Below are 13,410 nucleotides of genomic sequence, written 5' to 3'. Positions count from 1 at the left end.
TGGCCATTTTAGCACAGAGATGCACACAAAGGAACAACTGGCTAAATGTGAGAGAAGACATTCTTGGGTGGGGTTTCATTTCTTTTATTCTGTAACAGGCAGTCTGGGAAGCATTCTGGACACGTGACCTGCGCTGTCACAATTCCTCCTTGCAGGATCGCAGATGTTTGGAGATTGTAGTGATAACTATTATCATTGAGAATGTTATCCTCTCAGGCTCTAATAAGGCAGGATTTATTCAGTGTTAATTTGTTAAAGACAACTGTATTTCTAGCCAAATCCATGGTAGACGTTTCTCCTGGCAGTGTTGCTAGGGGTATTCCCGTGGCTTAGTCTTAGGGAAGCACACGCCTTTAGATACTGCTGAAGAGAACCCAAAGCGCACCGGAGCACTTTTGCCTTACGGGGTGTTAGTCACTGATACACATCTCAGTCAGACCTGATGGATTCTTGACCCCTTCCTTTCTTAATTTTTTAATTTTATTTTTAATTTTTGTTTTTTAAGAGCACAACCCCTCAGGTGGCCACCATGAATCTCTGGTGTTTTCAGCTGGTTGAAGCCTATTTGCCGTCTCTGGTTCAAACATATTCGAAACCTGATGATGCTTCCCTCGGTTGTTCTGCTGTGTGACCTCCACGCCCGCAGGGTTCAAGAGTGTCAGAGCTGGGAGCCGCCTTCACAACTACCAGGGTTTCCGGAACCTCCTTTATCTAGCCCTGGGGATGGAAGAGATGTCATCAGAGGTGAAGGCTTATTGGTTTACATGCCATTGATAATGAACGAGGAGGTTTTCTTTTATATAAGGGGAGCTTTTTATAATGTGGGGTAAAGAAGCTTTTGAGGTTTGCTTCTCTGGAAGGATAATTTGTGATCCTGCCCTTGCTTTCAACAAAAATATAATTTGCATACCAGTGCATGTTGTGTTACTGAGCACTGGCTGACAAATGGTTCTTAACTCGTCATTCACTCAGTCATTCTTTCTTGAATGGCATATGTGTGCCAGCCGTAGTAGGAACTTGCTAGGCTCTAGGACTAACCCTTATGAAACGGGGGTCCTGGGGGAAGCAAATGCATATAACTATAAACATTTGTGGGGATATCAGAGGGGGTGCCTATAGGTGCAATACTTCGTTCATTCATTGTCCCATCTAGGAGGTTCTGTGTCTTAGCAGCGTGTTCCACAGCAACACATCCCTGTATCAAAACATTCATCATATTATTTTGAAATTCTCTGCTTAGGTATGTATTTTTCCCACTAAGTTTAGAACTGGTTAAGGACAGGCTATGGGGTACGTAATATATGTACACACACACACACAGATATATATATTACCATAGTAAATATACAATATAGATTTATATATACACACACGTATATATTTCTCCCTCTCTATATATACACAAAACACACACACACACATATATACACACACACATATATATGAAATACACACACACACACACACACACTTCTGTCAAGCACAGAAAGTCAAAACTAGGCAAGGGTTCAAGTGTTCATGAAAAAATAGATGTGCTTAGTTAAGAGCGTCCTTAAGTTGCCAGGGGAAATACAGGATGGATTCACAAAGGGAGATTTTTTTTTTTTCTTTCTTTAACTCTTTTTTTTTTTTTTTTTTTTTTTTTTTGAGACTGAGTCTGGCTCTGTTGCCCAGGCTGGAGTGCAGTGGCCGGATCTCAGCTCACTGCAAGCTCCACCTCCCGGGTTTACGCCATTCTCCTGCCTCAGCCTCCCGAGTAGCTGGGACCACAGGCGCCCGCCACTTCACCCGGCTAGTTTTTTTGTATTTTTTAGTAGAGATGGGGTTTCACCGTGTTAGCCAGGATGGTCTCGATCTCCTGACCTCGTGATCCGCCCGTCTCGGCCTCCCAAAGTGCTGGGATTACAGGCTTGAGCCACCGTGCCCGGCCTCTTTCTTTAACTCTTGAATTCGAAATAATCCAGACTTATTGAACAGTTGCAAAAATAGTACAGAGAATTCCCGTATGGTCTTCCCTCAGATTCCCCAAACATTTCACCCCATTTGCACTTTCTTTTTCTCTTTCTTTGGATATAATTTTTTTTTTTCTGAAATGTTTGAGAGTGGAAGGTAGAATGCAGGGCAGGGTGAAAGGTGGAAGGAGAGAGTTGGGTTGGGAGGCTGTTTTTTTTTTAACCTTCTGAGATGGAGTTTCGCTCTTGTCATCCAGGCTGCAGTGCAATGGCACGATCTCGGCTCACTTTAACCTCTGCCTTCTGAGTTCAAGTGATTCTCCTGCTTCAGCCTTCCGAATAGCTGGGATTACAGGCACCCACCACCATGCTCGGCTAATTTTTTGTATTTTTAGTAGAGGGGTTTCACCATGTTGGCCAGGCTGGTCTTGAACTCCTGACCTCTGATGATCCACCTGCCTTGGCCTACCAAAGTGCTTGGGATTGCAGGCGTGAGCCACTCTGCCTGGCGATTGGGAGGCTTTTACAGTAACCCAGAGCGCTATGATGGGGGCTGGACGTGGTTGGAAATGATGAGGAAGGTGAGAAGGGGTTAGGTCTGGCATTTATTTTGAAAGGAGAGTCTCTCTCTTGGATGACAAGAGAGAGAAAAAGAAGTTTTAAGGATGATGTCAAGGATTTTGGCCTGAGTAACTGGAAGGCTAGAGATGCTGTTATTGGGATCGGGAAGACTATGGGAGGAGTGGGTTATAGCAGGAGGAATCAAAAGTGCATTTTGGGCATGCTAAATTTGAGGTCCAAAAAGAGATGTAAAGAAGTGTTGGCTGGACGCGATGGCTCACCCCTGTAATTCCAGCATTTTGGGAGGCTGAGGCGGGCAGATCACCTGAGGTCAAGAGTTCGAGACCAGCCTGATAATTATTAAAATTGATCATTGATGTTTACTAATTAATCATATTATTGCTCCTAATATCGAGGGAGTGTACACCTACCTGTGATGTTGTTCCTAATATCCAGGGACAGAGAGCATGATCTTAGTTTTAATATCGCAGTAGGTGTACACTCACACTGTGACACTGATCCTAATATCCAGGGAGTAAAGTATGACATGATTCCCAACATAGCAATGAATGGACAGTCACCCGGTGATATTGCTCCTAATACTCATGGAAGAAGCGTATGATATTACTCCCAATATCGCAGGGAGGGTACAGCTCTTCTGTGATATGGTTCCTAGTATCTGGAGGGGGAGAGGATGATAATAATTCCAGTATCGTAGGCAGTGTTCACCCGCCCTGTGATATTGTTATTAATATCCTGGAAGGGAGAGGATGATATGACTCCCCATAGAGCAGGAGGCGTACATCCTGGGATATTATTCCTAATATCCATGGAGAGGAGAGGCTGATATTACTCCCAATATGGCCGTGGGTGTACATCCATCCTGTGATATTCTTCTTAATATTCCAAGGCTGAGAGGTTGATATTACTCCCAGTATCGCAGACACTGTAGACCCCCGTGTGATACTCTTCCTGCTATCCGGAAGGGGAGAAGATGGTATTAATCCCCATATCATGGGAGGTGAACACCCACTCTGATATCTTTCCTAGTATGCAGGAGGAGAGAGGATAATATTATTCCCAATATTGCAGAAGATGTACACGCCCCCCCATGATATTGTTCTTAATATTCCAAGGCACAGAAGACGATATTACTCCCCATATCACAGAAAGTATACACCCCCCAGTGATGTTGTTCCCATGATCCAGGAGGGAAGAGGATGATATTACTTTTTTTTTGAGATGGAGTCTCGCTCTGTCGCCCAAGCTGGAGTGCAGTGGCCGGATCTCAGCTCACTGCAAGCTCCGCCTCCCGGGTTTACACCATTCTCCTGCCTCAGCCTCCCAAGTAGCTGGGACTACAGGCGCCCGCCACCTCGCCCGGCTAGTTTTTTGTATGTTTCAGTAGAGACGGGATTTCACCGTGTTAGCCAGGATGGTCTCGATCTCCTGACGTCGTGATCCGCCCGTCTCAGCCTCCCAAAGTGCTGGGATTACAGGCTTGAGCCACCGCGCCCGGCCCTCGGATGATATTACTTTCAGCCCCTGCACCCTGCAATGCTCTCACCCTGCAACACCGACACCCAGCTGAACCTGACATGGAACCAGAGGTGCTGGCTGGGGGTGTTCATTGCTTCTCTTTTCTCCCTTGCCAGACTCAGTAGAGGAAGCTGAGACCGAGCAGCCGCAGGAACAAGGTGGGTTTTGCGCGTGGCTCAGGCTTCCTCTGGTTATGAGCTGGGCCTTGGGGTAACGCGGGGGGTGGTGACAAGGCTGAGTACGGTGGGCATTGGATGCGACAGTCACCCCTCTGTGGTGTGGGCTGGGGGCTTGGAGGATGTCGCCTGAGGTGGGCCTGAACCTCCCGTCTACTCTGGCACTGGAGGCCGTGGGGTCCCATACTTCTTCCAATGAACATGCTGACCCCCGCCTGGTCCCCGACCGAGGTGGGGCATCCTTTCCACTGCTGGGGCCCACATATAGCTGTGGGTTCCTTCTTCATGACCTGGAGAAGCTGCAGTTCACCCTGTGCTCTGCCTCAGAGATGGGAGGCCACACTGCCCTAAGCGGGTAGCAGAATTCAGAGCCTTAGGTTACAGGGGCCTCAACTGATGTCCCTGAAAGGTCTGCTCCTTCCTGAGGGGCTGATTCAGGGAGGCCCTCCCGTCTCCCCTCTGCGGCTCTGTCTCTTCCCCTCAGGGTCCACATGTGGACAGCCTGGTGATGTGGACCCACCAAGGGCTCTTGGAATTTCCCGGGGAATGGGATCCATCCCAGTACATTTGGGATGCAGGCACAAGGTTCCAGAGGAGGCCGGGAAGCCAGTGGGGAAGGGAAGGTTGTTGTAGCTTTGCCTCAGGGAGGGGGTGGTTCCACCCTCTGCCAAAGTCTCTGGAGCAAAGGCACGTGGCTCTCCAGCTGCCCCGGAGGCCAGGGTAGTGGCTGGGAGGGGCTGTGTGCAGAGTGTGCCAGGCCCCACCCACAAATGGGGCTTGTAGGGTCCTGGGGTGGCAGAGACTGAGCGTAGGAATGTGAGCTTCAGGCCACAGAAGCCACAAAAGGGTGAGTGGCGTGATGGTGGGGCAGCACTTGGCCCCGGGTTAGGGAAGTCTCTTTAGTCTAGAACCAGAGGGTTGAGAGGATTTAGTCAACTAATAGGTGGTGGATGAGGGGCTGGTGGTGGAGGAGGGGCTGGTGATGTAGCCTGTGTGAAGGCCCAGGGTTGAGGGAGTGGGGGTGAGTGCTGGTGAGCGGAGGTTTGATGGGGTGAGTGAATGAGAGTGTGAGCGGGGATGAGTGGGGTGTGAGTGGGGGTGAGTGAATGGGGTGTGAGTGGGAGTGTGAGCGGTGATGAGTGGGGTGTGAGCGGGGATGAGTGAGTGGGGTGAGTGAGTGGGAGTATGAGCGGGGGTGAGTGAGCAGGGTTTATGCAGGGAGGTGCAGAGTTGGGAGTGGGTGGGTTGGGTGCTGGATGGTGAGAAGCTCTTCTGGAGAGCTAAGCAGGGCCTGGGGCCTCAGGCTGTGGCTTGGCCTTTTCCCCAAGAGCACTGGGGAGCCATGGGGTGCTATCGAACAGTCACTGCAGACTGAGCAGTGAACGGACAGCAGGTGGGCAGGGCTGTCCAAAATCTAGGCCACAGGGGATAGATGAGGAAGTTGAGTCCAGGGAAATGGCTGAGTCGAGGGATACTGTTGAGTCCCCTCTGCCTTGCAGCGCTTTGTCATGGCATCGTGAGACCACTCAGAGGTGCCTCCTGTGGCCTGGACCAGAGCCCCAAGGGCTGTGACCAAACCTGCCCATTTCCCAGCACAGGCCTGGCACCCACTCCTGGCACTAGGAGGGATGAGATTTTGGAAAGGACCGTGTGAAGGGGCCCTGGTCCCACATATCTGCCCAAGGAGGGGTGGGGGGTTCTGACCCAGGCTTCTTCCCCAGGGGCATTCTCTGACTGGAAGGAGACCCTCCAGGAACCCAGCGCCCCAGCCCCCACTGCAGCCTCCGGTTGCTCCTGGCACAACAGCCTGTGACATCTCCTCCTACGAGGCCCTCCCCGGGGTGCTGGGGGATTCAGACTCGGAAATGCAGGCCAGGGAATGGGGATCATGCTTCCCTGTCTCCCCACCCTGTGCTGAACGGTCGAGGAGACCGAGGGCGGCGCTGATACCCCACATGCTTCCTTGGGGTCATTTTTGAGTCACTTTCGGTAGTTTGTGTCCTTCTAGGAGTGTGGCTGTTGTGTCTGGATGGTCTGATTTCTTGGTGTACAATTGTTCGTGGTGTTTTCATGGAATCCTTTTATTTCTGTCAGGTCGGCAATAATGTTTCCTCTTTCATTTCTGATTTTAGAAACTTGGGCTTTTAATTATTTATTTATTTATTTTTATTAAAGATGGGGTCTCATCATGTTCCCCCAGGCTGGTCTTCAATGCTGGCCTCAGCGATCCTTCCACTTCCGCCTCACAAAGTGCTGGGATGACAGGCGTGAGCCATGGTGTTCAGTCTCTGATTTTAGTCATTTGTGTCCCATCTTTCTTTTCTTGGTTAGTCTGGTGAAAGATTTGTCAATTTTGTTATTATTTTCAAAAAACCCACCTTCGGTTCTGTTGATTATGTCTTGTTTTTCCATTCTCTGTATTTTTACTTCCCATCTCCACTCTCACGTTTATTATTTTCTTCCTTTTATTCACTTTGCGTTTAGTTCTTTTTCTAGTTTCTCAAGGCGGAAGGTTAGGTTTTTGATTTGAGATTTTTCTTCTTTCTTTGAATGTAGACATTTGCAGTTATAAATTTCCCTTTCAGCACTGCCTTAGCTGCATCTTGGAATTTTTGATACGCTGTGCTTTTTTTTTTTTTTTTAAGACAGAGTTTTGCTCTATTGCCCAGGCTGGGGTGCAGTGGTGCAATCTTGGCTCACTGCAACTTTTACCCAGATTCAAGCCATTCTCATGCCTCAGCCTCCCGAGTAGCTGGAATTACAGATGTTTGTGCACCACCCCCCCCCCCCCCGCCTAATTTTTTTTTTTTTTTTTTTTTTTTTTTTTTATAGAGACAGGATTTCACCATGTTTCCCAGGCTGATCTCAAACTCCTGGACTCAAGCGATCCTCCCGCCTCAACTCCGACCGCGCTGGCCCGGGCTGTGCATTGTTTGCATTCTTCTCCAATTAGTTTTCAGTTTCCCTGATGGTCTCTTTGATTCACTGGTTGTTTAGGAGTGTGTAATTTCCACATATTTTTGAATTTCCCACATTTCCTTCACTGTCGATTTCGAGTGTTCGTGCCAGTACAGCTGAAGAACACCTCTGCTTTGGTCTCAGTCCTTCTCCATTAACTGAGGCTCATTTTGTGGCCTGGCACATGGTCCGTCATGGGGAATATCCCATGGGTGCTCGAGAGGACGGTGTATTCAGCTGTTGTTTGGTGGCGTGTGTGACAGATGTCCATTCGGCGTACCTGGTTTCCTGTATTAATCTCCGGAACGTTTCTCACACTAGAAAATCAGAAGCTTTCCACTGTTCCCAGCGCCCTGGCTTTGGGAGAGGCCAGTGAGCCTGTGGCTTGGGAGCCTGGTTGCATGAGAGAAGCATGTGTGGGAACGCCAGGGGCCGGCTTTGAACCCCATTCCCCCAACATGATGCCGTGTGTGGCAGACATGACGCTTGGCTTTGCTCTCTGCGAGTTCCATCTGTGACAGGGGCTACTTGTGCCCCTGGCCTCATCAGCTCAGGCTGAAGGTGGCCCTGGTCCTGACCAGAGGGACTTTGTGAAGCAGAAATAGATGGCCTGGTGCAGGGGCCGAGCCTGGCCAGGATCTCAGCCCTGGGAGTTGTAAAGAAGGCCGGCCTGTACCATGAGCATCTGTACCAAGCTGTGCCCATGTCACGGTGTGCTTGGCATCTGCCCTTGCACAGGTGCATGGCCTGTCTGCGCTCAGGCTCCCCACCTATGGGACCCAGGCTCACAGAGGTGAAAGAGGCAAGCATGGCGCAGGGGCCTCCGAGAACAGCCAGCCTCGCTTCAATGCTGGGAGACTAACATCTTCCATTTTGTCTTCTGCCCAGGCCAGCTGCGGGCCGTCCAGTGGCTGTGCTACTTCTACAGCGTCATCATGCCCAGGAAGGCCCAGTGTGTCATCTACCACAAGCTCCAGCTCTCCCTGACCCACAAAGTGGCCGACAAGGTGCTGGAGGGGCAGATCCTGGAGACCATCAGTCAGCTCTACCTGTCCCTGGGCACGGAGTGGTAAGGGCTGGCTTTGCAGTGGTGGGGGCGGGCAGGGCAGGGAGGGGGGCACAGGGAAGCTGGCTCAGGGCGCCATCAGCCCCTCTCCTTTTGATCATTTTGTTCTTTGGCATCAGATGCTTTGAGCTGGTGGGCCTGGGGTCGTCCCAGGGCTGCTGCTGGCCCGTGAGTCCCAGCTTGAGCCTCCCTTGTTGGGTCAAAGGTCATCTCAACCCCAGCAGAGGCAGTACATGCACTCTGGGCTGTTCTTCCTATTATGGTGGCTTTTGTCATCTGATCTTTGCCTGCCCTGAATCTTCACTCCTGGCCTTCATCTGTCCCCTTAAATGTGACCACAGCAGCCACCTGTGGCTTCTCTCCCACAGAAGACAAAGCCAGTTGTGTCACCTCCTTCCCTGGGGCAGGGTTTCAAGGTCTCACGTCCCATATGTGGCCTACTCCCCTTCCCCTAAGCATCCTGACCTGGTGGGGTAACCATGGCCCTGGCCACCCCACCCATAGGGCCCAGTGACATTGCTGCAGTCACACCCCCTCGAGTGTTGGACTTACTGAGAGAGCAGGGAAGGAGCCAGATTCCATGGGGACCTGGGAGACTGGCTCCAGTCTTGGCCTCAGGTTCACAGAAGGAAAATGGGCCAGTGTGCTAGAGCTATGCTTCGCAAAGTGTAGTCCCTGGACCAGTAGAGCAGCATCCATGTCACCTAGGAGTTTGTGGCAAGTGGGAGTTCTAGGGCCTGCCCCAGGCCTGTGGAGCCGGAAGCTCTGGGGGCAGGGCCAGCAAGCTATAAGGACAGGCCTCCGGGTGACTGTGATGCCTGCACACCTTGAGAATCATCGGCCCAGATAGCCTCTGAACACTAACGGCTCCTGGTGCATCTGGAGAAGACACAGGCCATGTCTGGGAGGCAGGGGAGATGGACTAGCACACTCCTCCTGCCACAGGGCAGCATGATGCTCGATTCCCTCAGAAGGATGTCCTTCATCTTTTACATGCCGTGTGTGTTCACCCTGGCCCTCCCAGCAGCCTGGGAAGGACAGAACACTGCACACACAAGAGGGCTGTTCCCAATCTGCACATTCCAGTTCATCTGTCGCCAGACCCACGGGAGGAGGCAGACTGGTTCCAGGAGGATGAGAGCCCTTGTTCTGACACCTGCGTCTGATTCCAGGGCCTACAAATCCGCTCTGGACTACACCAAACGAAGTCTGGAGATTTTCATTGACCTCCAGAGGAAAGAGGAGGCGGCGCATGCCTGGCTGCAAGCAGGGAAGATCTATTACATCCTGCGGCAGAGCGAGCTGGTGGACCTGTACATCCAGGTGAGTGACAAGGGATGCAGGAGGACCCCTGTGCTGTTCACTCTCTGTCCATCCACCCATCCATTCATCCTTCCATCATCTATCTGTTTACCTGCTCATCCTTCTATCCATCAATCCATCATCTATCCATCATCTTCCCATACACCTGTGGGTCCTTCCATCCATCCTTCCATCATCCATCCATTCACCTGTTCATCTTTCCATGCAACCATCCATTCATTCACCTCTCCATCCATCTATTCACCTGTTCGTCCATCCATCCATCCATCCATCCTTCCATCTTTCCATCATCCATCCATCATTCTTCTGATCACCTCTTGGTCCGTCCATCCGTCCATCCTTCCATCTTTCCGTTATCCATCCAACCATCTTCCATCCATCCATGATCCATCCATTCACCTGTCCGTCCATCCATCCATTCATTCATCATCCATCCTTTTATCATCCATCCATCCATTCACCTGTTCATCCATCCCTCCATCCATCATCCATTCACCTGTTCATTCTTCCATCCATCCATCATCCATCCATCTTTCCATCATTCATCCACTCGCCTGCTCATCCTTCCATCCATCCATCCTTCTATCATCCATCCATTCACCTGTTCATCCTTCCATTCATCCATCCATCCGTGCATCCATCATTCATTCATTCCTTTATCATCCGTTCATTCAGCGACCATCCATCCACCTGTTCATCCATTCATCCATCCATCTTTCCATCATCCATCCATTCACCTGTTCATCCTTCCATCCATCCATCCATCCATCCACTCATCTCCTGTTCATCCTTCCATCCATCCATTTATCCATTCATTCATCCATCCTTCCATCCATCCGTCTTTCCATCATCCATCCATTCATCTGTTCATCCTTCCATCCATCCATCATCCATCCTTTTATCATCCATCCATTCACCTGTTCGTCCATCCATCCGTCCATTCATCCTTCCATCAACCATCCATTCACCTGTTCATCTTTCTATCCTTCCATCCATCCACCATTCATCCATCCACCATTCATCCATCTGTCCATTTATCCATTCATCTGTTTATCTTTCCATCCATCATCCATCCATCTGTCCATCCCTCCATCCACCATTTATCCATCCTTTTATCCATCCATTCACCTGTTGTTCCATCCATCTGTCCATCCTTGCATCATCCATCCATTCACCTGTTCATCCTTCCATCCATCCATCCTTCATCCATCCATCCATTCAACCATATATCCATCCATCCACTCATCTCCTGTTCATCCTTCCATCCATCCATTTATCCATTCATCCATCCATTCATCTGTTCATCCTTCCATCCATCATCCATCCATCCATCCTTTTATCATCCATCCTTCATCCATTTATCATCCATCCATTCACCTGTTCATCCATCCATCCGTCCATTCATCCTTCCATCAACTATCCATTCACCTGTTCATCTATCCTTCCATCCATCCACCTGTTCATCCTTCCATCCATCCGCCATTCATCCATCTGTCCATTTATCCATTCATCTGTTCATCTTTCCATCCATCCATCATCCATCCACATATCTATTTATCCATCATCTATCCATGCTTCCATCATCCATCCATCCACCTGTTCATCCATCCATTCTTCCATCATCCATCCACCCACCTATCTACCTATTAATCCATCCCTCCATTCATCTATCTGTCCATTTGTTTATCCATACATTCGTCTATCCACCATCTATCCATCCACATGTACATACATCATCTACCCTCCACCCATCCATACATTATCTACCCACCCATACATACATACAGACATACACACATCATTCCATCCATCCATGCATCCAAGCATTAATCTAGCCACACGCCCATCCATCCATCCATGTGTCTACATCTTCTCATCCATTCATTCATCCATCCACTCATTCCTAAACCACTGCTGAGCACCTGTTGTGTGCCTTTTCCCTCCCTCCAACTGGTTCCCTCACATCCTCCCCCAGTGGCCAGCATCTTTTCCCTGAGGGCAGAGGCGTGGCCCCTCACAGTGCACAGCATCTGCGGGTATACAGCACATGCTCAAATAATGCGACCACTCAGTTAACACACAGAACTTGCTCCAAGCGACACGTGGCACATCTCCTTACAAAATGAATCTATCATAGTGACTGTTTTCAGAGGCTTTCCCAAACACAGTGTGATCTGGAACAAATTGTGAAGCCCACGAGCCTGGTGACGTTTTCATTATTGAGCACCTGCTGTATACCTCCTTGAGCTGAGGAGAAGGATCAAGAGCTCATGGCCAAGAGGGGACCACGGAGACTGTTTTGAGTGCAGGGGGAGTGGGCTAGGGCTAGCCCTGGTGGTAGGATTCACAGGTATCGGGCTCCTGGGCTGCAGCTGCTCTGTCACCTCCTGGCACTCAGGTGCATCAGTTCATTGTCCTCATGCCAGTGGTGGGGGCAGCCCTCATGCACAGGGTCTGAAAAATGCTCAGGTGTACCTGTAGTGTGTGAGAGGAAGGAGGCTGGCAAAGGTGCGCGTAGCCACCTCGCTAGGTGTGGGTCTTGAGGGAACTTCTGTCTCCTTTCAGGTGGCACAGAATGTGGACCTGTACACAGGGAACCCCAACCTGGGGCTGGAGCTGTTTGAGGCAGCTGGAGACATCTTCTTCAATGGGGCCTGGGAGCGGGAGGAAGGCATGTCCTTCTACCGGGTGAGCTGGCCTGTGGGCTGATGTGGGTGGGCCTCAGTGGGGCACCTGGAGGCTGAGGTACAGGTGTGGCACGGTAGAGGTCTCCCACCTGGAGGCAGGGCCACCCATGCACATGATGAGTTTCCAAGTGGTCTCACCGGGAATGATATTGACCATGCCCCTGCCCGAGACAAACGCTTGGGGCCTGGACGTGACAATGGTTCTACCCTTGTACCTGATGACCTCAAGCAACCATGAGTGAGAAGTCCTGTCCCCATCTTCCAGATGAGGAAACTGAGGCTCAGAGAGGCACAGGGACATGTCAAAGGACACACAGCATCAGTGGGAGACCCAGGTCTGCATGTACCCCGAAGTGGGACGGCTTCTCCCTTCTTCTGAGCTCACAGTGTTGCTCAGCCCTGGGCACAGATAAATGTGGTGTTTTTAGAGCAGAGAGGAGTGCTGGCTCCCCCCAGTCAGACCCCCGGTGCCCAGGTGGGAGAGGCTGGTCTGAGGCTGTCAGGTGTAGCTGGATGGGCCTCAGGTGACTCTTCAGCCCCCAACTTGGTGTCTGAACTGTGTGTTATCCCAGAGCACAGAGCTGTGTTGAGGTGCAGGGGTAGCTGGGGCATGGGAAGCTCCAAGTACATGTTTGAGCTCTGAGGAGGGCGCTGGGCAAGGTGGGTGCTGTGGGAAACCTGACCCCACCTGCCTGTGTGGTAGGACCAGGCCCTGCCCCTGGCAGTGACTACGGGCAACCGCAAGGTGGAGCTGCAGCTTCAGCTGTGCAACAAGCTGGTGGCACTCCTGGCCACACTGGAGAAGCCCCAGGAGGGCTTGGAGTTTGCCTACATGGCCCTAGCACTCAGCATCACTCTGGGTAAGTCCCCTGAGCCCCCACCCTGCCAGGACCCACACTTTGCCAGAGCCCAGCCTCCAGGTCTGCAGGCCAGGAGCTGAAACAGCTGCTGGATTTTCCTGGTCTCCTGTCCAGGCAGGCAGATCTGCCCAACTGGCTTCCCCGTCCGGCTGTGGGGCACAGCCCAAGGTCTCTCACGCAGTGCAGAGCTCCCTGCCTGCCTGAGCTCTGCTTCCTCTGCCTGTTCCTGCTGCTGACCACAAGGGCCGCCCAGTGTGCCCTCTGCCTTCCAGACATGCCAGGCATCTC

At 51.1% G+C, this 13,410-nt stretch overlaps 1 protein-coding gene across 1 annotated transcript; it reads left to right on the top strand.

Moving 5' to 3' along the window:
* The first annotated feature begins 464 nt into the window (after positions 1 to 464).
* LOC144340180 (uncharacterized) lies at positions 465 to 13,341 on the top strand. The gene is made up of 7 exons (XM_077998157.1): positions 465 to 744; positions 4,169 to 4,210; positions 8,075 to 8,255; positions 9,425 to 11,173; positions 11,578 to 11,611; positions 12,141 to 12,263; positions 12,966 to 13,341. The coding sequence occupies exons 1-7, from the start codon at positions 600 to 602 to the stop codon at positions 13,200 to 13,202; spliced, it is 2,511 nt and encodes an 836-aa protein (XP_077854283.1). The 5' UTR covers positions 465 to 599; the 3' UTR covers positions 13,203 to 13,341.
* The last annotated feature ends 69 nt before the right edge of the window (positions 13,342 to 13,410 follow it).

The sequence above is a fragment of the Macaca mulatta genome, chromosome 3 (genome assembly GCF_049350105.2).
Source record: "Macaca mulatta isolate MMU2019108-1 chromosome 3, T2T-MMU8v2.0, whole genome shotgun sequence".
In the NCBI taxonomy this organism is placed as follows: Eukaryota; Metazoa; Chordata; class Mammalia; order Primates; family Cercopithecidae; genus Macaca; species Macaca mulatta.
Note: the sequence above shows the minus strand (reverse complement) of the source record. Positions and strands in the feature narration are given on the sequence as shown.

Coding starts and splice junctions, on each gene's coding strand:
- LOC144340180 (XM_077998157.1), top strand. CDS start 600: ATGATGCTTCCCTCGGTTGTTCTGCTGTGTGACCTCCACGCCCGCAGG. Junction 745..4,168: donor TGGAAGAGATGTCATCAGAG/GTGAAGGCTTAT, acceptor CTCCCTTGCCAG/ACTCAGTAGAGGAAGCTGAG. Junction 8,256..9,424: donor CTGTCCCTGGGCACGGAGTG/GTAAGGGCTGGC, acceptor GTCTGATTCCAG/GGCCTACAAATCCGCTCTGG.